Source organism: Tamandua tetradactyla, chromosome 4 (assembly GCF_023851605.1).
Source record: "Tamandua tetradactyla isolate mTamTet1 chromosome 4, mTamTet1.pri, whole genome shotgun sequence".
Classification (NCBI taxonomy): domain Eukaryota; kingdom Metazoa; phylum Chordata; class Mammalia; order Pilosa; family Myrmecophagidae; genus Tamandua; species Tamandua tetradactyla.
In genome coordinates this window covers 34016824-34042517 of record NC_135330.1, presented here as the reverse complement: position 1 = coordinate 34042517, position 25694 = coordinate 34016824, and the positions used below count along the sequence as shown (strand labels likewise).

The window sequence follows — 25694 nt, the reverse complement described above, 5'->3', positions numbered from 1 at the left end:
AACAAGAATGCTTCAAAATACATGTGGCAAACCCTGAAGACACTGAAAAGAGAAACAGACACATCTACCATAATAGTTGGAGACTTCAATTCCCCACTCTTATCAATGGACAGAACACCTAGACAGAGGATCAATAAAGAAACAGAGAATTTGAATAACACAATAAATGAGCTAGACTTAACAGACATTTATAGAACATTACACCCCACAACAGCAGGATACACCTTTTCTCAAGTGCTCATGGATCATTCTCAAGGATAGACCATATGCTTGTCACAAAGCAAGTCTCAATAAATTTAAAAAGATTGAAATCATACAAAACACTTTCTTAGATCATAAAGGAATGAAGTTGGAAATCAATAATAGGTAGAGTGTCAGAAAATTCACAAATATGTGGAGGTTCCACAACATACTCCTAAACAACCAGTCAGTCAAGGAAGAAATTACAAGAGAAATTAGTAAATGTCTCGAGGCAAATGAAAATGAAAGCACAATATATCAAAACTTATGGGATGCAGCAAAGGCAGTGCTAAGAGGGAAATTTACTGCCCTAAATGCCTATATCAAAAAAGAAGAAAGGGCAAAAATCAAGGAATTAACTGTCCACTTGGAAGAACTAGAGAAAGAACAGCAAACTAACCCAAAAGCAAGCAAAAGGAAAGAAATAACAATGATTAGAGCAGAAATAAATGAAATTGAGAACATGAAAACAATTGAGAAAATAAAACCAGAAGCTGGTTCTATGAGAAAATCAATAAGATTGATGGACCTTTAGCAAGATTGACAAAAAGAAGAAGAGAGAGGATGCAAATAAATAAGATCAGAAATGGAAGAGGAGATATAACCACTGACCCCACAGAAATAAAGGAAGTAATTACAGGATACTATGAACAACTTTATGCTAATAAGTACAACAATATAGATGAAATGGACAACTTCCTAGAAAGGCATGAACAACCAACTTTGACTCGAGAAGAAATAGACGACCTCAACAAACCAATCACAAGTAAAGAAGTTGAATCAGTCGTTAAGAAGCTCCCCAAAAAGAAAAGTCCAGGACCAGATGGCTTCACAAGTGAATTCTACCAAACATTCCAGAAAGAATTAGTACCAATCCTGCTCAAACTCTTCAAAAAAAATTGAAGAGCAGGGAAAGCTACCTAATTCATTCTACAAAGCCAACATCACCCTCATACCAAAGTCAGACAAAGATATTACAAAAAAAGAAAACTACAGACCAATATCTCTAATGAATATAGATGCAAAATCCTCAACAGAATTCTAGCAAATCGAATCCAGCAACACATTCAAAGAATTATACATCATGACCAAGTAGGATTTATCCCAGGTATGCAAGGATGTTTCAACATAGGTAAATCAATGAATGTAATACAACATATCAACAAATCAAAGCAGAAAAAACCACATGATCATCTCAATTGATGCAGAAAAGGCATTTGACAAAATTCAACATCCTTTCCTGTTGAAAACACTTCAAAGGATAGGAATAGAAGGGTACTTCCTTAAAATGATAAAGGGAATATATGAAAAACTCACAGCTAATATCATCCTCAATGGGGAAAAACTGAAAACTTTCCCCATAAGATCAGGAACAAGACAAGGATGTCCACTATCACCACTGTTATTCAGCCTCGTGTTGGAAGTTCTAGCCAGAGCAATTAGACAAGAAAAAGAAATACAAGGCAGCAAAATTGGAAAGGAAGAAGTAAAACTCTCACTGTTTGCAGATGATATGATACTATATGTTGAAAACCCAAAAAAATCCACAGCAAAACTACTAGAGCTAATAAACGAATATAGCAAAGTGGCAGGTTACAAGCACAACACTCAAAAATCTGTAGGGTTTCTATACACTAGTAATGAACAATCTGAGGGTGAAACCAAGAAACAAATTCCATTTACAATTGCAACCAAAAGAATAAAATATTTAGGAATAAATTTAACTAAAGATACAAAAGACCTATACAAAGAAAACTATAAGAAATTGTTAAAAGAAATCACAGAAGACCTAAATAGATGGAAGAGCATACCGTGTTCATGGATTGGAAGACTAAATATAGTTAAGATGTCAATTCGCCCTAAATTGATTTACAGATTCAATGCAATACCAATGAAAATCCCAACAACTTACTTTTCAGAAATAGAAAAACCAATAAGCAAATTTATCTGGAAGGGCAGGGTGCCCCAAGTTGCTTAAAGTATCCTGTGGAAAAAAAAATTGAAGCCGGAGGTCTCACACTGCCTGTCTTTAAGGCATGTTATGAAGCTACAGCAGTCAAAAGAGCATGGAACTGGCATAAAGATAGATATATTGACCAATGGAATCAAACAGAATGTTCAGATATAGACCCTCTCATCTATGGACAACTGATCTTTGATAAGGCAGTCAAGCCAACTCACCTGTGACAGAACAGTCTCTCTTCAATAAATGGTGCCTAGAGAACTGGATATCCATATGCAAAAGAATGCAAGAGGACCCATATCTCATACCCTATACAAAAGTTAACTCAAAATGGATGAAAGACCTAAACATTAGGTCTAAGACCATAAAACAGTTAGAGAAAATGTAGGGAAATATCTTATAAATCTTATACTTGGAGGCAGTTTTATAGACCTTGCACTCAAAGCAAGAGCACTGAGTAAAGAAATAAATAAATGGGAACTCCTCAAAATTTAACACTTTTGTGCATCAAAGAAGTTCATCAAGAAAGTAAAAAGACAGCCTACACAATGAGAGACAATATTTGGAAATGACATATCAGATAAAGGTCTAGTATCCAGAACTTATAAAGAGATTGTTCAACTCAACAACAAAAAGACAGCCAATCCAATTACAAAATGGGAAAAAGACTTGAGCAGACACTTCTCAGAAGAGGAAATACAAGTGGACAAAAGGCACATGAAGAGATGCTCAACGTCCCTGGCCATTAGAGAAATGCAAACCAAAACCACAATGAGATATCATCTCACATCCACCAGAATGGCCATTATCAATAAAACAGAAAATGTCAAGTACTGGAGAGGATGTGGAGAAAGAGGAACACTTATCACTGTTGGTGGGAATGTTAAATGGTGCAAACGCTATGGAAGGCAGTTTGGCGGTTCCTCAAAAAGCTGAATATAGAATTGCCATATGACCCGGCAATACCATTGCCAGGTATCTACTCACAGGACATAAGGGCAAAGACACAAACAGACATTTGCACACCAATGTTTATAGCAGCATTATTTACAATTGCAAAGAGATGGAAACAGCCAAAATGTCCATCCACAGATGAGTGGCTAAACAAACTGGTATATACATACGATGGAATATTATGCATCTTTAAGACAGAATAAAGTTATGAAGTATGTAACAACATGGATGGACCTTGAGGACATTATGCTGAGTGAGATAAGCCAAAAACAAAAGGACAAATACTGTATATTCTCACCAATATGAACCAACATTAGTGAATAAACTTGGAATATTTCATTGGTAACAGAGACCATCAGGAGATAGATGGTACTTAATATTTTAAAATTTCAACTAATGTGTGAGACTAAAGCAAAAAAATGTTTATTTGGTACAAAATTTATATTCTGACTAGTGTGTTTCCTAATATAACTAATGTAGATGGCTTGGTTGAACATCGTGAGTGCTTGGAATCTTGAGTAGGACATGAGATTTTGTTGGTTTGTTCAGAGTGATGCCCCAGTGAATCCCAGAGTGATTCGATCAGTGAGTGGAAAAGTATTTGCGGAGTACCCTTCGGGGAATGGTGAGAACGGGGAGAGATTTGACTTCCCCAGGTTGAATTCTTGATATTCTCACAAGCAGTGTGGACAACCAAAGCTATAGGCTGAGCCCCCAGTCTTGAGGTTTTTTCATATGAAACTTAACCCCACAAAGAATAGGTCAAGTCTACTCAAAATTTAGGCCTAAGAATCACCCCCAAGAGAGTCTCTTTTGTTGCTCAGATGTGGCCTCTCTCTCCAGCCAACACAACAAGCAAACTCACCACCTTCCCCGTCTATGTGGGACATGACTTCCAGGGGTGTGGACCTTCCTGGCAACATGGGACAGGAATCCTGGAATGAGCTGAGACTTAGCATTAAGGGATTGAGAAAAACCCTAGAATGAACTGAGACTCAGCATCAAGGGTTTGAGAAAACCTTCTCAACCAAAAGGGGAAGAGTGAAATGAGACAAAGTGTCAATGGCTGAGGGATTCCAAAGAGTCAAGAGGTTATCCTGGAGGTTATTCTTACGCATTAAGTAGATATCACCTTGTTATTCAAGATGTAGTGGAGAGGCTGGAGGGAACTGCCAGTAGCCATGTTTCTTCATGATGATTGAATAATGATATAGCTTTCACAATGTGATTATGTGATTGTGAAAACCTTGTGTCTGATGCTCCTGTTATCTACCATGTCAACAGATGAGTAGAACATATAGAATAAAAATAAATAATAGAGGGAACAAATGTTAAAATGAATTTAGTTTGAAATGCTAGTGATAAATGAAAGCGAGGAATAAGGGGTATGGTATGTATAAACTTTTTTTTCTGTTATCATTTTATTTCTTTTTCTGTTGTCATTTCATTTCTTTTTCTGAATTGATGCAAATGTTCTAAGAAATCATGAATATGCAACTATGTGATGATATTGAGAATTACTGATTATATACGTAGAATGGAATATGTTAATGTTTTTGTTTGTTTGTTGTTAATTTTTTAATTGATAAATTAAAAAAATATTTAAACCTTCTAGCATCCTATATTCTGGAGCAGCTAGAAGGTAAAATCTGAGAGGATCATATGGCAGCCCACAACAAACTCTAGGATCCGTACTGTAATTACTTACAGAGAGTGCTTTGAAAAGTATTGCTTTTTTATTTCTTTGCTTCATACTATACAATAAAAAAATTTAAAAAAAGTATTCACTCTTTTTTTCTATATCCTGTAGGAGTTTGTGTAAGAATGGAATTTTTTATTTATTAAATATTTGGTAGAACTTGCTATTGAAGTTATATAGAGATAGAGCATTCTTTTTTTTGGAAGTTTGACTACTAATCCAATTCCTTTAATAGTCATAGTACTATTCACATTTTTAAAATTTCTCTTTAAATCTTTTTGGTTATGTTTAGTTGTCCATTTCATCTAGATTTTCAAATTTTCAAAGTCCTTCATAATGTTCTCCCAAAAGCTTTCTAATGCCTGAAACCTCTGAGTTATTCATTCCTGATACAGATTTTTTCCCCATCTTCCTCTATGTTTTCTTTTCAATATTATTTTTTTTAGCGGACCAATTTTTAGCTCTATTGATCATCTCTTTTTAACTAGGTTTTTAAAACATCTTATGAGATATAATTAATATACCATACAATTCACCCATTTAAAGTGCACAATTCAGTGTTTTTTAGCACAATCACAGAGTTGTGAAAACATCACTACAATTTATCCTAGAACAGTTTCAGCATACCAAAGAGAAACTTCATACCCATTAACAGTCATTCCCCATTCCCACTCCCTGTCTCCCAGCTCCAGGCAATCACTAATCTATTTTCTGTCTGTATGGATTTGCCTATTCTGGGCATTTCATATCAGTAGAATCACACAACATGTGGTCTTTTGTGACTTGCTATCTCACTTAGCATAATGTTTTCAAGATTCATCCATGTCTAAATATGTATTACTATTTTATTCTTTTCTATTGCTGAATAATGTCCTGTTATTTAGATATACCAGATTCTGTTTATTCATTCATCAACTAATGGACATTTAGGTTGTTTCCACTTTTTTACCCTTATGAATAATGCTCCTGTGAATACTTGCTTATAATCTTTTTGGTATAAATGATTTTATTTCTCTTGGAACTTATCTCATATGATAATCTCCTTTTATGCAACTTTTCCTTTCAATTACATTTTAGTGTGTATCTTTATTATTTCTTTTTCTTTATATTTTGGGGCTTATTTTGCTGTTCTTTTTAAAAAATCTTGAAATTGATGCTTATTTAATCAATTTTCACTTCTCCCTAATACAATCAATAATGGCTAGAAATCTCCTAATAAACACTGCTTTAGTTGTATCCTTAAAATTTTGCTCTGTAGCATTTTTATTATTATTTAATTCAAAGTATTTTCTAATTTCCATCGTAATTTATTATTTGATCCATTTGAAATTTAGGAGAGTATTTTTAAATTTATGAACATTACCTATTACTAATTTCAGATTTCATTATGTTGTGGTCAGAGAACATGTTTGTTTTGGTTTGTTAATTGTCACCAGAATTCAATATACAAGAAATAGGTTGACTTTTATAAAGAGAATTTATTAAATTACAAGTTTACTATTCTAAGGCCATAAAGTGTCCAAACTAAGGACTCCAGAGAAAGATAACTTGATGCAAGAAAGGCTAATGGGTGCAGAACACTTCTGTCAACAGGGAAGGCATGTGGCTTGGGTCTGCTGGGGTCTTTGTTTGCTGATTTCAAACAGCTTACCTGGGAGCATTTCCTTTCTGCATCTCCAAACGTCCGGGTCTCATGCTGCCTCTCTTTGCTAACTCTGAACTCTCTCCAAAATGCTTCCCCTTTTAAAGGACTCCAGTAAACTAATCAAAATATACACCTTAGATATACAAGAGGTGGGCAAAGATGGCGGCTTAGTGAGGTGTGGGATTTAGTTTGCCCTTCAGAGCAGCTAGTAAATTGCCAGGAACAGTACAGAACAACTGCTGGGGGAACATTCGTGACCAGACACATAGCATACACCAGTCTGGACCAGGTGTAACTGCTGAGGCCCCACACAGAACTGTAAATCCCCCAGGCTGCATGGTAAGCTGGTTCCCCAAGGGGAAAGGAAAAACTCTACTAGCCAATAGCTTAGTTCAGCTAAGCCCCAACTGTGGAATTAATTAAATATTCTGACTACTGAAAATAGGCCCCTGTTCTAGTTTGCTAGCTGCCAGAATGTAATAAACAAGAAACAAATGGCTTTTAAAAAGGGGAATTTAATAAGTTGTTAGTGTACAGTTCTAAGGCCAAGAAAATGTCCTGATTAAACAAGTCTATAGAAATGTCCAATTACAGGCATCCAGGGAAAGATACCTTGATTCAAGAAAGCTGATGAAGTTCAGGGTTTCTCTCTCAAGTGGAAAGGCACACCGCAAACACAGTCAAGGTTTCTCTCACATCTGGAAAGGCACATGACGAACACAGCATCATCTGCTAGCTTTCTCTCCTGCCTTCCTTTTTCATGAAGCTTCCCAGGAGGCATTTTCCTTCTTCATCTCCAAGGGTCGCTGGTTGGTAGACTCTCTGCTTCTCGTGGCTATGTCATTCTCTGCTCTTGCAGAAATTTCTTGGCTTTATCTCTTGTCATTCTCTTTTATAGGATTCAAATAAACTAACCAAGACCCCCCCAAATGGGTGGAGACAAGCCTCCACCTAATCCAGTTTAACAACAACTCTTGATTAAATCACATCTCCAGGGACATGATCTAATTACAGTTTCAAACATACAATATTGAATAGAGATTAGAAGAAACAGCTGCCTTTACAAATTGGGATTAGGATTAAAACATGGTTTTTCTAGGGTACATACATCATTTCAAGCCAGCACAGCCTCCAACACACACAAACCTGGAATAAGCGTTAAAAGTACTAGGAGTTTTTGATCCAGCAGAGAGGGGGTGCGGCCAACAGAGGGAAAAGAAAAACAGAGGATTTTTAAGTTGGACAGGGTAAAATATTGTAAAAGGGCTAGACTCCAAGAAAGAGCCTGTAGATATATAGAAGCACGGACCAACATGTATTCTTGGTTGACAATCCCAAGGAGCAGGGTCCGGCTCTGAAAAGTCTTTTTTTTTTTTTTGCCTTTTTTCTACTGTTAACAGCTCATTCAATATAACTGGAAGCACTCTCAGGCTCCAGCACTGCCCCTGGCAAGGGAAGAATTAAACTTGTCTGAGAGACAAAGTAACTACTCCGGGGAAAGGAGTTAATTCCCTAAAGGGTATATGTTCCCCAAGAGAAAGGAGGGGAGAAACTTAAGTGGAATTCATCCTTCAAGGAATTCAGGCCCCAGGGACTGGAAAACTGAAGGAATTAAAGTCATCCTACAACTTCATCTCTTTCTCAACCATGCCCCAGAAGAGAGAGTCTGCTGAAGGTAAAGGCACCACATCACTTTAAGTTGGTGGGAAGCCATGAGCAGACAAGTGCCACATACTGGGAAGGACAGGAAAATCACAGAGGCTAGAGGCATCATAGGAAAGTCTGACAACCTGTTGGGTCTCACCCTCAGGGGAAACTGATGCTGGCTACACTTTCCTCCTGACACATGGGCCTGTCTGGTTGGGGAAACTATGACTAGGTCAATATTATCTGAGGAGACCCTCCTTAAAAAAAAAGCCCCATAAAGGCTGGACAAGAAATGGAAAAACAAGAACTGAAAATTTCTGATCAGTTAAACAGAACCTATGCTAGAGGTCTAGAATAAGTTAAACTGACTGTCAAAGAACAAAGTCACCCAGCAAGAAAATTCTAGGTAAAAGAGTGAAAACAACCTCCAGAATAAACTAATTAAGGAAACCAAATGCCTAGTTGCCAGCAAAAAATAACAAATCATACTAGGAAAATCAAAGTTATGGCTCAGTCAAACCAACACTCTAAATGAGATATAGGCATTGAAACAACTAATTCAGGATGGTCAAAATGACATGGAAAATCTCATCAAAAAATCAAATCAATGAGTTGAGGGAGGATATAAAGAAGACATTGGGTAAATGAAAAGAAGAATTGAAAATTTGAAAAAACAAATCACAGAACTTATGGGGATGAAAGGCACAATAGAAGAGGTGAAAAAAGCAATGGACAATAACAACAACAGATTTTAAGAGGCAGAAGAAAGGCTCAGTGAACTAGAGGGGTGGATCTCTGAAATCCAACACACAAAAGAAAATATTGGAAAATATGAGCAGGTTCTCAGGGAATTGAATGACAATATAAAGCACACAAATATGTGTTGTGGGTGTCTCAGAAGGAGAAGAGAGGATAAAAGGAGGAGAAAAACTAATGAGGTGTATCCATTTCATAAGACATAAAATTATAGATCCAAGAAGTGCAGGGTACCCCAAACAGAATAGATCCAAGTAGACAAACTTCAAGACACTTATTGATTAGATTGCAAATGTCAAAGGCAAAGACAGAATTTTGAAAGCAGCAAGAAAAAAACAATCCATCACATACCAGGTAAGCTTGATAAGACTATGTGCAGATTTTTCAGCAGAAACCATGGAGGCAAGAAGGCAGTGGTATAATATGTTTAAGATTCTAAAAGAGAAAAACTGCCAACCAAGAAATCTGGATCTTAAAAAAATTGTCCTTCAAAAATGAGGGTGAGATTAAAATATTTTCAGACAAACAATCACTGAGATAATTTGTGACTAAGAAACCAGCTCTGCAAGAAATACTAAAGGGAGAACTACAGGCAGATAGGAAAAGGCAGGAGAGAGAGGTCTGGAGAAGAGTGTAGAAATGAAGACTATCGGTAAAGGTAAAAACAAACAAAAAAAATAGATATGACATATGTTCTAGTTTGCTAGCTGCTAGGATGCAATTTACCAGGTATGAAATGGCTTTTAAACAGGGGAATTTAATAAGTTGCTAGTTTACAGTTATAAGGCCAAGAAAATGTCCCAATTAAAGCAAGTCTATAGAAATGTTCAATCTAAGGCATCCAGGGAAAGATATCTTGGTTCAAGAAGGCTGATGAAGTTCAGGGTTTCTCTCTCAAGTGGAAATGCATGTGGCAAACATGGTCAGGGTTTCTTTCTCATCAGGAAAGGCACATGGTGAACATGGCATCATTTGTAAGCTTACTCCCAGCTCCCCAGCTCCGGGGTGTTTTCCTTCTTCATCTCCAAAAGTCACTGGCTAGTGGACTCTCTGCTTCATGGTTCTGTGGCATTTTGTTCTCTCAGAATCTCATGGCTTTCTCTCTTTTCATTCTCTCACTTTTTCCAAAGTGTTTCTTCTTTTAAAGGATTCCAGTACAACTGATCAAGACCCACCTGGAATGGGTGGAGAATCTAATCCAGTTTAACACTCACTCTTGAGTGAGTCACATCTCCATGGATATAATCTAATCAAGTTTCCAACATACAGTACTGAATAGGGATTAGAAGAAATGACTGCCTTTACAAAATGGGGTCAGGATTAAAACATGCCTTTTCTAGGATACCAGAAACCAGCATACCAGTTTGAAAGAATTATGCACCCTAGAAAAGTCATGTTTTAATCCTGATCCAATCTTGTGGAAGCAACCATTTCTTTTAATCCTTATTCAGCACTTTAGGTTGGAGGCTTGATTAGATTATCACCACAGAGATATGACTCGCCTAATTGTGGGTATTAACCTTGGTTAGATGGAGATGTGACTCCACCCATTTCAGGTGGGGGCTTGATTAGTTTAATGGAATCCTTTAAAAGATGAAGCATTTTGGAGAATAATGAAAGAGGCACGAGAGAGCACAAGAACCACAGAGCCTACACAGCCAGAGAGCTTTTGAGATGAAGAAGAAAAATGGCTGTAAGGGAGCTTCATGAAACAAGAAGCCTGGAGAGAAAGCTACCGGACGCTACCGGACAGTGCCATGTTGGCCACATGCCTTTCCAGTTGAGAGAGAAACCCTCAATGTTATCAGCCTTCTTGAACCAAGGTGTCTTTTCCTGCATGCCTTAGATTGGACATTTCTATATCTTGCTTTCATTTGGACATTTTCACTGCTTTAGAACAGTAAACTAGCAACTCAATAAATTCCCCTTTTAAAAAGCCGTTCTGTTTCTGGTATATTGCATTCTGGTAGCTAGCAGACTAGAACAGATTTTGGTACTGAGAGTGGAGTGTTGCTGTAGTTTGTAAATACCTGGTATGTTGGAACCACTTTTTAAATAGATAAGGGGAAGATTCTGGAAGAGTTGTGAGGAGCTTGATAGAGAAGGCCTAGAATGCTTTGAAGAGACTATTGGTAGAAATGTGGACTCTAGGGATGCCTCTGCTGAGGCTCTAGACAGAAATGAAGTGTGTGTTACTGCAAACTGGAAGGAAGGTGATCCTTGTTTTAAAATGACAAATAATCTGGCAAAACTGACTGGTGGCTTTGCTGGAAGGTAGATTTTTAAAAGCCATGAACTTGGATATTTAGCAGAAGAGATTTCCAGTTTTGCATTTCACATTTAATTTGGAAATCTCTTCTGCTCAGGTCTTAGAGAGGGTGGAACACATTCCTTAGGGATTGGGGAGAGCCTGACTGCTACCATATGGAAGGGTTGAGTGTGTGCCCTGGAAATGGCAGAGAACCTGGGTGAGGCCCCAATGCTTGGAGAGGGTGGAGCTGAGAAAAAGGTGGTCTCCCCCAAGGTTGCATTCAGAGAGAGGTAGGCCACTACATAGGCCCTTGGAAAAGGTGGGACTGCCACTTTCTAAAGCCCTGAAGAAAAAAATGACTCTCAGACTCTGAAATCTAATGGAGTTTGACCTGTAGGTTTTCAAAACTGCTTGGATCCAGTACCCCTGTTTTCCTTCTAATTTCTCCCTATGAAAATAGGAGTATTTATTCTATGACTGTCCCTCCTTTGTACATTGGCAGCAAATAACTTGTTCTGAGTTTTACAGGTTCAGAGATGGGAAGAATTTTGCCTTAGGACAGATCATGCCTGTAGCTAACTTAGATGAGATTTTGTACTGTGCCTTTATATTGCTTTTGTATTGTTGCTGAAATGGTTTAAAGTTTTGTGATATTGTGATGGAATGAATGTATTTTGCATATGGAAAAAAAAACATGTTGCTTTTAGGGTCCAGAGGGTGGAATGTAGTGGTTTGAAAGGATTATGTACCCTAGAAAAGCCATGTTTTAATCCTGATCCAATCTTGTGGGAGAAACCATTTAAAATAGGAATTTTAATCCCTATTCAGTACTTTAGATTGGAGATTTAAGAGATTATCTCCCCGGAGATGTGACTCACCCAATTGTGGGTATTAAACTTGATTAGATGGAGATGTGACTCCACTCATTCCAGGTGGGTCTTGATAGTTTACTGGAATCCTTTATAAGAGGAAACATTTTGGAGAGAGTCCCTTTTAGAGCTATGAGAACCATGAGAGCCCACATAGCCAGAGACCTTTGGAAAATGTCCCCAGGGGAGCTTCATGAAACAAGAAGCCAGGAGAGAAAGCTAGCAGACTTCTCCTTGTGTCCTTCCAGCTGAGAGAGAAACCCTGAACCTCACGGGTCTTTCTTGAGTTTAGGTAACCTATTATTGATGACTTAATTTGGGCAATTTCATAGCCTTGCCTTAATTTGGACATTTTCATGGCATTAGAACTGTAAACTTGCAACTTAACAAATTCCCCTGTTTTTTCTTTTTATTTCTTTTTCTGGAGTGGTGCAAATGTTCTAAAAACTGATCAGGGTGATGAACACACAACTGCTTGATGATATTGTGAGCCACTGGTTGTACACAATATATGGAATGTATGTGCATGAAGATTTATCAAGAAAAAAATATTTTTAAAAACATACACCTTAAATGAGTGGAGACACAGCTCCATCTAATCAAAAGGTCAAACCCACAATATAGTGGATTATATTTCCATTGATAGAATCTAATCAAAGGGCCCCATCCTATAATATTTGACTTGTTAGAAGAACAAGGCTTTTTTGGGGTACATCACAATTGCAAAACAGCACAATATTCTCTATGATTTGGCCCTTTGATATTTGTGAGACTTTTTCTATAATTTCCTATAGTATAAGGTTAATTTTTATATATGGCATATGTGTATTTGAAAAGAGTCTGTATTCTGGAGAGGTTTAGCACAACATTCTTTGTATATATATTAGATTAATTATTTTACAGCATTCTTTGTATATATATTAAATTATTTTAATCATTCTTCTCAAATCTTCTATATGCATACATCTGCCTGCTTGTTTTTTTTTGTTTTTTTTTTTTTTTTTTTTTTTTAAAGGAAAGACAGAGAGAAGGAAGGAAGGATAGAAGGAAGGAAGGAAGGAAGAAAGGGAAACATCTTTAAACATTTTCTTGTTTTTTATTGTATTTTGTTTCTCCGTTTTTTGTTACATGGGCTGGGGCCGGGAATCGAACCGAGGTCCTCCGGCATAGCAGGCAAGCACTTTGCCCGCTGAGCCACCGCGGCCCGCCCTGCCTGCTTGTTTTATCAATTACTGAGAGTATGCATTACAATCTCCTACTATGTTTGTGGATTTGTCGACTACTTGTAGTTCTTTCAATTTTTGCTTCATATATTTTTTTCAGGTCATGTAATTAGATGCATACAAATTTAAAACTGTTATCCTGATAATGTGAGCCTTTTATCATTATGCAGTGTCCTTTTTAATATTTAGTAACATTTTTGTCTCATATTAATATATCTATATAAGCATTCCTTTGGTAAGTATTTGCCCAGTGTAGCTTTATTCCATCCTTTTCATTTTGGTATTTATTTTCGTATTTTAGATATGTCTCTTATAAACAGACTGTAGTAATTTTTATACATGGTCTAAGAATCAGTGTCTTTTAACTTGAGCATTTAATCCCTTCATATTAAATCCAGTTACTGATATGTTTGGATATAAATCTATCATCATATTTTGTATTTTCTATTTGCCCATGTGTTCTATTATTTTTCTCCTGCATTTCCTTCTTTTGGATTGATTGTTTTAGCATTCATTTTTCTCCCTCCAATTGGAAATTATATAGTCTGCTTCAATATTCTTAGTGGTCATTTTAGAATTTGCTACATGTACACTTATAATTAATAGTCATTAAATATAAAAGGCATAGATCATGAGATTGGATAAAAAAGAAAGACCATACCATCTACTACCTATGAAAACCCCACTGAAATGTAAACACACAAGGGAGTTAATAATAAAAGGATGGAAAAAGATAAAACTGCTAATATTAATTAAAAGAATGTTGGAGTGGTTATTTTAATATCAGAGAAAGTTTTTTTGTTAAGTAAAGAATATTGCAAAGGATAAAGAGAGTCATTTCATAATGGTAAAGGGGGCAATCTATCCTAAACATTTAGGTACCTAATAACAGAGCTTCTTAATACATGAAGCAAAAATTAATAGAACTAGCAAGAAAAAAACAGAAAACCACAACTATACTTAAGATTCAAATATTCCTCTCTCAATCATTGATGGCACAAGTAGGCAGAAAATCAGCAGGGATATAGAACACTTTTGAACACTATTAACCAATTTGACCTCATCAACATGTATATTATATTCCAGCAATAGGATGTACATTATTATCAAGTGTATACAAAACAAACCAAAAGTTAGATCATATTATAGGTTAAATAATACGTCTCAATAAGTTTACAAGAATTCAGAACATACAAAGTACGTTCTCTGACTATAATAGAATTAAATTAGAAAAGATGTCTAAGAAATATTCAAATATTTAGAAACTAAGTACACTACTAAAGAACCCAGGGGGTGGGGCAGGAAAAAAACCCAGGGGTGAAAGAGTAGATCAAAAAGGAAATTAGAAATTATTTTGAATTGAATGAAAATGAAACACTTAGCTACAGTAATACTTAGAAATTTAAAGCACTGAATATCTATATTAGAATAAAAAAGGTCTCAAATCAATTATCTCATTTAGACTTGAAATTAGAAAAGGAAGAGCAAATTAAGTCAAAATAGGTAGGAAAAAAGGAAAAATAAAAATCGAAGTAGAAGTCAAGGGAAAAAAACGGAAAAATAGTAGATAAAATCAATGAAACCAAAGCTGTTTCTTTGAAATCAATAAAATTGATAAAGTTGAACAGAAGAGAGAAAAAAAGAGAGAAGATACAAATTTCCAATAACAGAAATGGGAGGTTAGACATCCAATAATCATTAAAAGTATAATAGAGGACTATTATAAGCAACTATATGTCAATAAGTTAGACAATTTACCTGAAATCAAAAATTCCTTAAAAGACCAAAGCTACCAAGTTCACTCAAGAAGAAATAAATAGCCCTATGTCTATTAAACAAATTGCGCTAAATCTGTGAAAGAAATTGAATAACCCTATGTCTATTAAATAAATTGAGTTTGTAGCTTAAAAACTTTCCCACAAAGCCCACAAAATTTTCCCACAAAACTTCTACTGGTGAATTCTATATAACATGTAAGGAAGAAATAACACCACTCTACACAAAATGTTCCAAAGAATGGAAGAGTAGGAAAGACTTCCAACTCATTCTAATAAGCGGGCATATTCCTGATATAAACGTTAAATGGTTATTACTTAAAAAGAAACCTGCTTGGGCGGGCCGCGGTGGCTCAGCGGGCAAGAGTGCTTGCCTGCCGTGCCGGAGGACCCCGGTTCGATTCCCGGCCCCAGCCCACGTAAAAAACAAACAAACAAACAAAGTATAATAAAACAAGAAAATGTTTCCCTTTCTTCCATCCTTCCTTCCTTCTCTGTCTTTCCTTCCTTTCCTCCCTAAAAAAAAAAAAAAAAAAAAAAAAAAAAAGAAAAAAGAAACCTGCTTAACCAATATCCCTCATGAATATTCATGCAAAAATACTGAACAAAATTTTAGCTAATTGAATTTAACAATGTATAAAAGATATAATATATCATGATTAAGAGAGGTTTCTCCCCAGGATGCAAGTTAGTTTTAACATTCACAAATCAATCCATGTAATTCACCATACTAACAGGCAAAACCCCCCCACAATTTAGGACTAGCTCATTAGATACAGAAAAACATTTTGACAAATTCCAACATCTATTCCTGATTTTAAAAAAAAATTATTTTCAGCAAACCTGAAGGAACTTCCTCAATCTAACAAAGGGCATCTGTGAAAAACCTACTGAAAGGTTATAACCTTTCAGTATAACATCATACTGAAAGATGACAGAATGAATATATTCCCTCTAAGATAAGGAACAAAGCAAGGATGTCTGTTTTTATTCAACATGACACTGTAGGTGCTAGTTAGTGCAATAGGCAAAATAAATAAATAAAGATAGGTATTAGAAAAGAAGAAGTAAAACTGTCCCTATTTGCAGATGCCATAATTGTCTACATAGAAAATCTTAAGAAATGTATAAAATGTATTTTAAAAATCACTCTTAAAAGGAATAAGGTCAGAGGATATGAGATCCAACATACAATACAAAACAAAACTATTGTAATTCTATATATTAGCAAAGAATACTCAAAAATTAAAATGACAAAAACAATACCATTTACAACAGTAACAAAATATTAAATAACTAGAGATAAATGTGACAAAAGTGTGTACACTGAAAACTACAAAACTTTGCTGAAATAAAGAAAATTTTAAAAATTAAGAGGTATGCTATGTTTACAGATTCAAAGATACAATATTGTTAGGATGTCAATTTTCCATAAAATTATTGATAAACAAAACGCAAGCCCAATCAAAATCCCAGCAGGGTTTTTTGGGGAAACTGATAAAATAACTTAAAACTTCATATGTAAATGAAAAGGACTAGAAAAGAAAAAAATGTAGATTAAACTTTGTCAAAATTCAGAAGTTTCTTCTTTTAAAGACAGTTTAGAGAGGAAAAGAGAAGTCACAAATTACGAGAAATTACTTATTTTACACGTATCTGATAAAAGACTTGATTCCAGAATATAGAAAGAACTCTCAAAATCTCATAATAATAAAAACAGTCCAATAAAAATTGGTAAAATATTTGTAAAGATACTTCACCAAAGATGATACTAGAAGACAAGTACGTGAAAAGATATTCAGCATTTCAACATCACTGATTACTAAAGAAACATAAGTTTAAATCACAGTGACAGATATTGTATGACTTCACTTATATGAAATAAACTAAAATATGCAAATTCAAAGAGAGAAAGTAAGTTACAGTAGGAGGGAAGGGGAGAGGAGGAAACACTGCTTAATGAGTGAAGAGTTTCTGCTTGAGGTGATGGAAAAGTTCTGGTAATGGTTGGAGGTGGTGTTTGCACAACATTGTAAATGTAATTAATGCCGTTTTGGGATTGAATAATGTATCCCACAAAAAAAAGTTCAAATCTTAACCTGTACCCAATCAAGATCGCAAGGTGAGACACTTCAGAACACCTTTCCCCTAGTCTTCAAAAAGCTTTGAACAATTAGCAAGAACTGGCAGAAATATCTTTCTCAAAGTTCCAGAAAACACTTAAAGGATTGCAGTAATAGAACAGGGCAAGCATAGAAAGGATTATGGAGGTCCCAATGCCTTGGCTGGAGCAATTCTCCAAACTTATTGTATGGATAAACACTGAGGGAAATCACTCACACAGGTCAAATCTTAAAAGACTAGGAAAGTTGAAGGGGGGTTTCCTTTTTTGCTAATTCCCAGCATTCAAGGAAAGCTTGTCATAACACTAGCTAGATACAGGGTTAAGAAACAAATGCCAGAGTTTAAGTTCCAGTGACAACAAACTTAAATATCAAAATGTCTAGGTTTCAACAGAAGATTACAAGGTATATAAAGAAACAAGAAATGATGGCCCATGAAAAGAGGAGAGTAAAGCATTAGAAACCATCAGTGAGGAAGATCAGCCTGCTACATTCCAGACAAAAGCTTAAAAAAAAATGGTCCTAAATATGCTCAAAGAGCTCAAGACAAACATGAACAAGAGCTAAAGGAAATCAGGATAAACGAACATAAAGAAAAAAGCAATAGAGAGATCTCAATAGAGATGAAGACCTAGAGGATTCCACATCAGATTGGAGCTGGCAAAAGAAAGAACTTGAAGATAAGACAGTTGAAACCATCCAGTATGAGAAGCAGAAAGAGGGAAAAGTGAAGAAACTGAACAGAGCCTGAGGAAACTGTGGGACACCATCAAGCATACCAATGTACACATAGTAAGAATATCAGAAGAATAGAGAATAGAGACAGAGAGGAAGGGACAGAGAGAATATTCAAATAATGACTAAAAAAACCCAAATTTGATGAAAGACGTGAATATACATATCCAAGACATTCAATAAACTCCAAGCAAGAAAAAACCAAATAGATCCACACCACACCATGTTATAATCTACATGTGGAATGTCAAAAGACAAAGAGAGAATCCTGAAAGCCACAAGAAAGAAGCAATGTGTCACACACAAGAGACTCAATAAGATTAAGTGCTGATTTCATTGGAAACCACAGAGGCAAGAAGACAGTGGGACACTTAAAGTGCTGAAAGCGAAAAAAATTGCAACCAAGAATTCTGCATTCAGCAAAAATGTCTTTCAAAACTGAGGAAGGAATTAAGATATTTCCAGAAAAACAGAAATCAAGGGACTTCATCACTCCTTTATCACCTGCTAATGGGGATTCTGCAGGTTAAGTGGGAAGGACGTTAGATAATCAATTCAAGCCACATGAAGAAATAAAGATCTCTGGTAAAGATAATGACATGGGTAAATACATATACCAATATTATAGCTTTTTTGTTTGTATCTCCACTTTTTACTTCCTATAGTCTCTAAAAGGCAAATGCATAAAATGTAATGATAAATTAATAGTTTTGGACTCATAATGTATAAGTATGTATTTTGTGACAAGAACTACATAAAGGTGGAGGAAAGTAGGGGTAAAGGAATATAGTTTGTGTATATCATTGAAGGTAAGTTGGTATCTAAGTAAATGAGCATGTTATCTAAGTAGGTAGGTAGGGGAGAGAGAGAGAGAGACTGAGGGAGGGAGAGAGAGAGAGAGAAGGAGAAGAGGAAGGAAGGAAGGAAAAAAGAGAAACAGAAAGGACAAAGGTGACAAAATGTTAAACTTGGTAGGGCATAGGGGTATGTTGGAGTTCTCTTTATGGGGGCTGTATTTTTTTTTTTTTTTTGGCAACTGTCCTGTAAGTTTGAAATTATTTCAAAATAAAAAATAAAACTAAAACCATCCACATTCCTGTAAATGTGAACCCATTTGTAAATTGGATTTTGAATCAAGGTATGTCTTAATCAGTGTAACTGGAGGTCTTATAAGGAGAGAAAATTTGAATGCAGTCAGTCAGTAAAACCCAGAACCTGGTAGGAATCAGAAACCTGTAGAAATAAGAGGTCAGAAGAAGCCAGAGAGGAGGGCAGCCCATAGTATCTCAGCAGGTAAGAGTGCTTGCCTGCCATGCCTGAGGACCCAGGTTTGATTCCCAGTGCCTGCCCATGTATTAAAAAAAAAAAAAAAGCCAGAGAGGAAAGAGAAATTGCTATCACCACAACACTTCCGACTCTGAAAGAAAATATGGCTTTTTTGATTTTGGATTTTGTACTTCTGGTTTTCAAAACCATGAGTCAATAAGTTCTCATTATTCAAGCCAACTCATGTGATATTTGTCATAACAGCTCTAGAAAATTGAGACATATTAAATTATATGCTTAAAATGGTTAAATTGGAAAAGTTTATGTAGTATATATGTTACCACAATTTAAAAAAACTAAAAAATCATGACATACCACTATTCACTCATTAGAATATCTAAAAATTTAAATGACTAACCATATGAAATGTTGGTGAGGACATGACATAACTGAAACTTTTATATACTGCTGGCAGGAGTATAAAATAGTTTAACCATTTTGGAAGCCAGTTTGACAGTTTCTTAAAAAATTAAATATATATGTACCATATGACTCAGCCATTCTATTCCTAGATATTTACACAGAAAAATGAAAATATATTTCCATTCAAAGATTTATATATGAATATTCATTGAAACTTTATCTGTAATCATTAAAAACTGGAAAAACTCAAATGCCCATCAGCAGGGAATGGACAAGTAGTGTACATCCATACATTGAACTACTATTCAGAACTGAAAAGCATGAACTACTTGATATAAGCAACACATGCATGAATTTTAAGATAATTATGCTTAGTCAAAAGAAGCCACACCAAAAAACAATATATACTGTATGATTCCCTTTAAATAAAATTCTAAAAAGTAAAATTTTCTATGGTCTTTGAAAGTAGAATAGATATTGCCTGAGGATACAAAATAACAAGGAAAGTTTGGGTGTGTTGGATTTGTTCATTATCTTAATTGCAGTGATGTATATTTTAGAACTTGTAAAACTACACTTTAAATATGTGTAGTTTAATGTAAGTTAAAAGTTGCTTAAAAGAAACCAAAGTGAATTAAGAAGAAGACAAAATTATTACCTTCATTTTATCCAGCTCATGAAACTCCTTGTTAGGATTCTTTTGTGAATGAGCTGCTTTACTCAGAGCCATTGCTGTTACCATTCCTTTGCAACAGCTGGGAAAAAAAACAAAACAAACAGCACAAACTATTTATTGTTGGTTCTTCTTCTAACTTCTTAAAATCCAGATACAGTAGAAGCTTACTATAATAATTCAGTTACTGATCACAACTGAGGAAGAGTTGCCTCTTCCTCAGTTTCCCACCCTTGCCCACTTCCTCCCTTCCATTCCTTTCCCTCTTGGCCATTGGTAACATTGATTTGAAACGAAGGACAATTACTGACAGATCCCACCCGGCATAAAAGCCACTTCATGAAATTCAAATAATCATAGTAAGAATTCACTTCCTGATTAATAAATTACAATTTTTCAGATCCCATTTTTTATCTGATGGGAATCTTCTAGCTTTTTAGATGTATGGTTTTAAAATATTATTTTAAAAGAGAGCTTTGGTTGGCATTTACTGAATGACATAAAAATATTCATTCAGCTTTGCATAAAATTGATTTAGAAGCATCTTTGTAAATGCTCCTTTGTACATGCAAAAGTGAAAAAAAGTAATTTATTTATACAAACAAATGGGTCTTTCTGTAGTTTACTAATTCTCACCCCACACACATACACACTTCCCACTCTACCTATGATAACAATTTTCAAAAGAATTCTAATGCCATTGGGAGAACATAAAAAACTCATAGTCCAAGTGGGTAAAGTATCAAGGTTAGTTTAAAAATGAATTTTTTTTATGTTTCTTTTTCTTTTGACAAATGCTTATTGCTGCTGCTTCACTGATTTTCCCTTCTCTGCTTTATGTCACATTTAATCTTCAAAAGGACAGCAATAAAATAACCAGGTAATTTCACCTGTTAAGATAGATGGTGTATTTGGCCAACTTTCTTGCCAGTGGAGTTGCATCTAGCGCTAGTCTTGTAATTCCTATTTCTTGTCTCTCGGCACTTTTCTTCTCAGATGTTGGGAGAGTGTCTTGATCAGTAAAGTCAGGTATCATTAAAATCAGCAAATTTACCATCCACTGGATCATAGATATGTGCAATTCATCCATCTGTTTAAAAATTAATACACAAGTAACTAATTTTAAATAATCAAAACAGTAGAAGCCATACCAAATTTAGATATTATCAGCAAACTGTGTCCATGATTCGACATTATAATTCTTAATGAAGTTAAATCATTGCCACCAAGCTAATGTAACCTTATTTCCTTTTGCTCATTTTTGTGGATGGAATTAGTATCCCCAAAAGATCTGTTTAAATCCTAATCCCTGGTACCTATGAATGTGATCTTATTTGGAAATGGGGTCATCGTAGATATAATCAAGATGAGGTCATTCTGGATTAAGAAAGGCCCTAATCCAATGACTGGTGACCCTATAAGAAAAGGGAAGTCTGGACACAGACACAGAGATACAAAGAAAAGCCATGTGGTGACAGGGGCAAAGATCAGGCTTATGCTGCCACAAGCCAAAGAATGCCAAGGATTTTTGTTAAAAAACAAACCAACAGAAGCTAGAGGAGGCAGGGAAGGATTTTTCCCTAGAGTTTTTGGCATGAGCATGGCCTGGCCAATACCATGATTTCAGTCTTCTGGTCTCCAGATCCATGAGAGAATAAATTTGTTGTTTTAAGATAACAAGTTCATGGTAATTTGTTATAGCAGCCCTAGGAAATTAATACTCACTACACTTCATTAAATTACTCTCTTCCTTTTTACCTTGGTCAAGAACATTAACCCATTAAAGCTGCAGTTCCCAAATTGTACACCAAGGCAACCTAGGGCACCGTGATGAGTACTTAGGGCTGCCATGGGATTGCAAATTCTCAAGGGAAACATGGTTATACTTAACATGTGTCAAGCACAGGATGAACTTGACAGGGTTCACAGTTTCAAATTAGGTTTACTACATCCATTTTGATGATATTATATCTATCTGATGTTGGTTTTATTGTTGATTGCTGTAATAAACAAGCACTATGTGAAAATCAGCGTGGGATAGGAAATGAGGGTGGCAGTGTCCTATTTGATGCCAAGGTGGTTTCATTTCCTTGCTGCCAGAGAAAATACCATGCAATGGGATAGCTTAAAAATGGAAATTTCCTGACTCATGGTTTTGAGGCAAAGAGAAGTCCAAAATCAAGGTGTCATCCTGGTGATGCTTTCTTCTAAAAGATTGTTCTGGGGCTGGCTGTGGCTGTCCTTCAATTCTGTGCCTTTCTCCATACCTCCCTCTTCTGTCTTTTTTTTCCAACTGCCAGAAATCCCTTTAGTATCTCTTATAGGGCTGTTCTCTTGTTGACAAATTCTTTCAGGATTTGTTTATCTGTGAAGATTTTAATCTCTCCATCAATTTTGAAGGACAATTTGACGGGGTACAGAATTCTTGGCTGGAAGTCTTTCTCTTTCAGGATCTTAAATATATCATACCACTGCCTTTTCACCTCCATAGTGCCAGTTGAGTAGTCTGAATTCAGTCTTATATGGCTACCTTTGTATGTAGTAGATTGTTTTTCTCTTGCCACTTTCAGGATTTTCTGCTTCTCTTCAACATTTGACAGACTAATTGATATGTGTCTTGGGGAAGGCCTATTTGAATTTATTATATTTGGAGTTCATTGAACTTCTTTTATTTGCATATTTATGTCCTTTATAAGGGTTGGAAAGTTATCCCCCATTATATCCTCAACTACTCTTTCTAGCCCTTTACTCCTCTCTTCTCCTTCTGGGACATCAATGATTCTCATATTTGTGTGCTTTGTTTTGTCTATCATTTTCCTGAGATCCAATTGCATTTTTTCCATCTTTTTTTTTTTGCCATTTGCTATCTTGAGTGTTCAAAATCAGTTGTACTGTCCTCTAGTTCACATATTCTTTCTTCTGCCTCTTCAAATCTGCTGTTATGTCTCTCTAGTATGTTGGGGTTTTTGTTTTTGTTTTTGTTGTTGCTGTTGTTTTTGCATGGGCAGGCTCTGGGAATTGAACCCAGGTCTCTGGCATGGCAGGTGAGAAATCTGCCACTGAGTCACCATTGCCCACCCTATAGTATATTTTTTATTTGATCTACAACATCTTTAATCTCTGGGATATCTGCTATTTTTCTATTTGTTCTTCCTAATTCCTCTTTATGTTCTTATAGTGTCTTCTTGATCTTTTTTATGTCATTAGCCATCCCATTTATTTTATTTAGTAGAGTTATATGAACATTTTTGACTAGTTGTTCCAATGTCTGTGTCTCCTCTGGTGTTTTAATTTGGTTGTTAGGCTGGGCTATATCTGTCTGCATCATGATATGCTTAGTGATCTTCTGTTTTCTTCACTGCATGTAAATATCTTGATTGGTTTACTTTGGAAGCCGATTTCCTTCAGTAGTCTAAAGCTTTGTATTTGCAGGATGGATGTGGAGCAGGATTTGGGGTGCAGGGCAGGCAAAACAGTGTGGTGATGCATTGCAGTGCAGGTATAGGTACAGGTTGGTGATGGTACACTGGTACCTGTGAGCGCAGGCACCCAATGGCGGGGAGGATGTGGCTATGTAGATGCATGGGTCCGGGGGGCAGGGCCCTGGTGTGCACTGGTTTAAGGTGCAGGGCCCTTTGTGCACATGTGCTGAACTCAGGGCAGCAGGTTGGCATGGTGTGTGCATGGGCTGGGGATGGATGTGGCCTGGCTGGTGAGCACTTGCCCAGAGCTGGGGGGTGGGCATGACTGGGGGCCGTGTGCATGCATGAATCTGGGAATGTAGTAAACTGATGTTCATGTGCATAGAGCTCAAGGGGGGCAGGGTGGGTCTGCATGACTATATGGTCTGGGGGTGGATGTAGACTGGGTATGGAGGTAAGCACTGGAAGCCTTTATCTGCTGATGATCAACAGCAGTGGGCAGCGAGGGGAAAAGGGTAGCGGAGGGAGGGACTAGGCAAAACTGCAATTTTGCAGGAGAGGTGGGTTGAGATGGGACAGGAATGTGTGCACTTGGGGTGGGAGTATGTGAAGGGTAGGCATGTGAAGGGGTTGGCATGGTGGGGTACTTGGAGTGCAGGGAGATGGGGCAGGTGATGGGGTTCAGGTGCATGAGGTGAGTTGTGGGTTGCAGGGCTGGGCTGGTGAGTGTAGGACATTCAAGGAACATGGCTTGGCTTACTTTCTAGTCCCTGTCTCCCTGTCCAGGCACTCCTGAGGGCTTCGGGTTTCCGTGTTATGCTATTTGCACCAGCCAGATGGTCTCCAGTTTTCTGCTTCTTGGTTCCTCAGCTTTTGCAACCAGGGCCTCCCTATGTGGTGCTGAAGACCCTCCCAGGTCACTTACACCCTAGAATCACCATCTCAGTCACCCTCCTCTCCCTTCTCTAGCTGTTACTTGGAGCCAGGGTGAACTCAACTTATCCTATTCCACTATCTTCCCAGAACTCTATACCCAAGAGAATTTAAAATATATGTGTACATAAAAACATGTACATGAATGTTTGTAGCAGAATTATTCTTAAAACCAAAAAATGCAAATAATCCAAGTGTCCATTAACACATGAATAGATAAACAAAATGTGATATACTCCTACAATGAAACATTATTTAGCAAAAGGAGAAGGAAGTACTGATACATCCTAAAACATGGAGGAACTTTGAAAACATTATGTAAATGAAATAAGACAGTCGCAAAAGAGCAGAATTCTTTGCCAGACCACTTGTCCCCAAATCATTTGTTAAATCATTTGTTAAAATAATATTGTTAAAATACTATTTTCCCTCATTGAATCTTGGCACCTTTGTTCACAATGAATTTACCATATATTTATTCCAGTGATCTACATGTCTTGCCTTATGTCAATATCACAATGATTTGATTCCCCTATCATTTTGTAGTAATTTTTGATATGGGGAAGTGTCATAGTTTGAAAGCTGCTGGAATACAGTATACCAGAAATGGGACAGCTTTTATAAAGGGAAATATAACAAGTTATGAGTTTACAGTTCTAAACCTGTAAAATGTCCAAACTAAGACATCCAGGGAAAGATACCTTAATTCAAGGAAGTCCACTGGGTCTAGAACACTTTTGTCAGCTGGGTAGTCATGTGACTAGCCCTTGCTCCTGGGCTCCATTGCCTTAAGCCTCTGTTCCTGTGGGGATTTCTCAGTTTGCTTTTGGGGGGCTTGCTTTCATCTCTTGGCTTCCTTTGGTTCTCCCTAGGGTCTGACTTGCTTAATATCTCATGGTAATGTCTGCTAGGCTCCATGCATCTCCAAATATCTGTGTCTCTGTTATCTGAAGCAATTGTTCTCCAAGCATCAACATTTGCTCTCTCTGTCAGCTCTGAGGCTTCTGTCATTCTGGCTTTCTCTCTAAAATGTTTCTTCTTTTAAAGGATTCCAGTAAACTGATCAAGACCCACCTGGAATGGGTGGAGTCATATCT

The 25694-nt window shown here is 36.4% G+C and overlaps 1 protein-coding gene across 5 annotated transcripts in view; it reads right to left on the bottom strand.

Annotated features, from left to right (window-relative positions):
* Positions 1-25694, bottom strand: part of AXDND1 (axonemal dynein light chain domain containing 1) — a 259424-nt gene that overhangs the window by 49518 nt on the left and 184212 nt on the right. For all 5 annotated transcript variants that reach the window (XM_077157121.1, XM_077157125.1, XM_077157122.1 and 2 more), the window contains exons 19-20: positions 21133-21332; positions 20228-20324 (exon numbers count right to left, since the gene is read on the bottom strand). In XM_077157121.1, coding sequence (XP_077013236.1) covers positions 20228-20324; positions 21133-21332 — 297 coding nt within the window. The remainder of the gene's footprint in view (positions 1-20227; positions 20325-21132; positions 21333-25694) is intronic.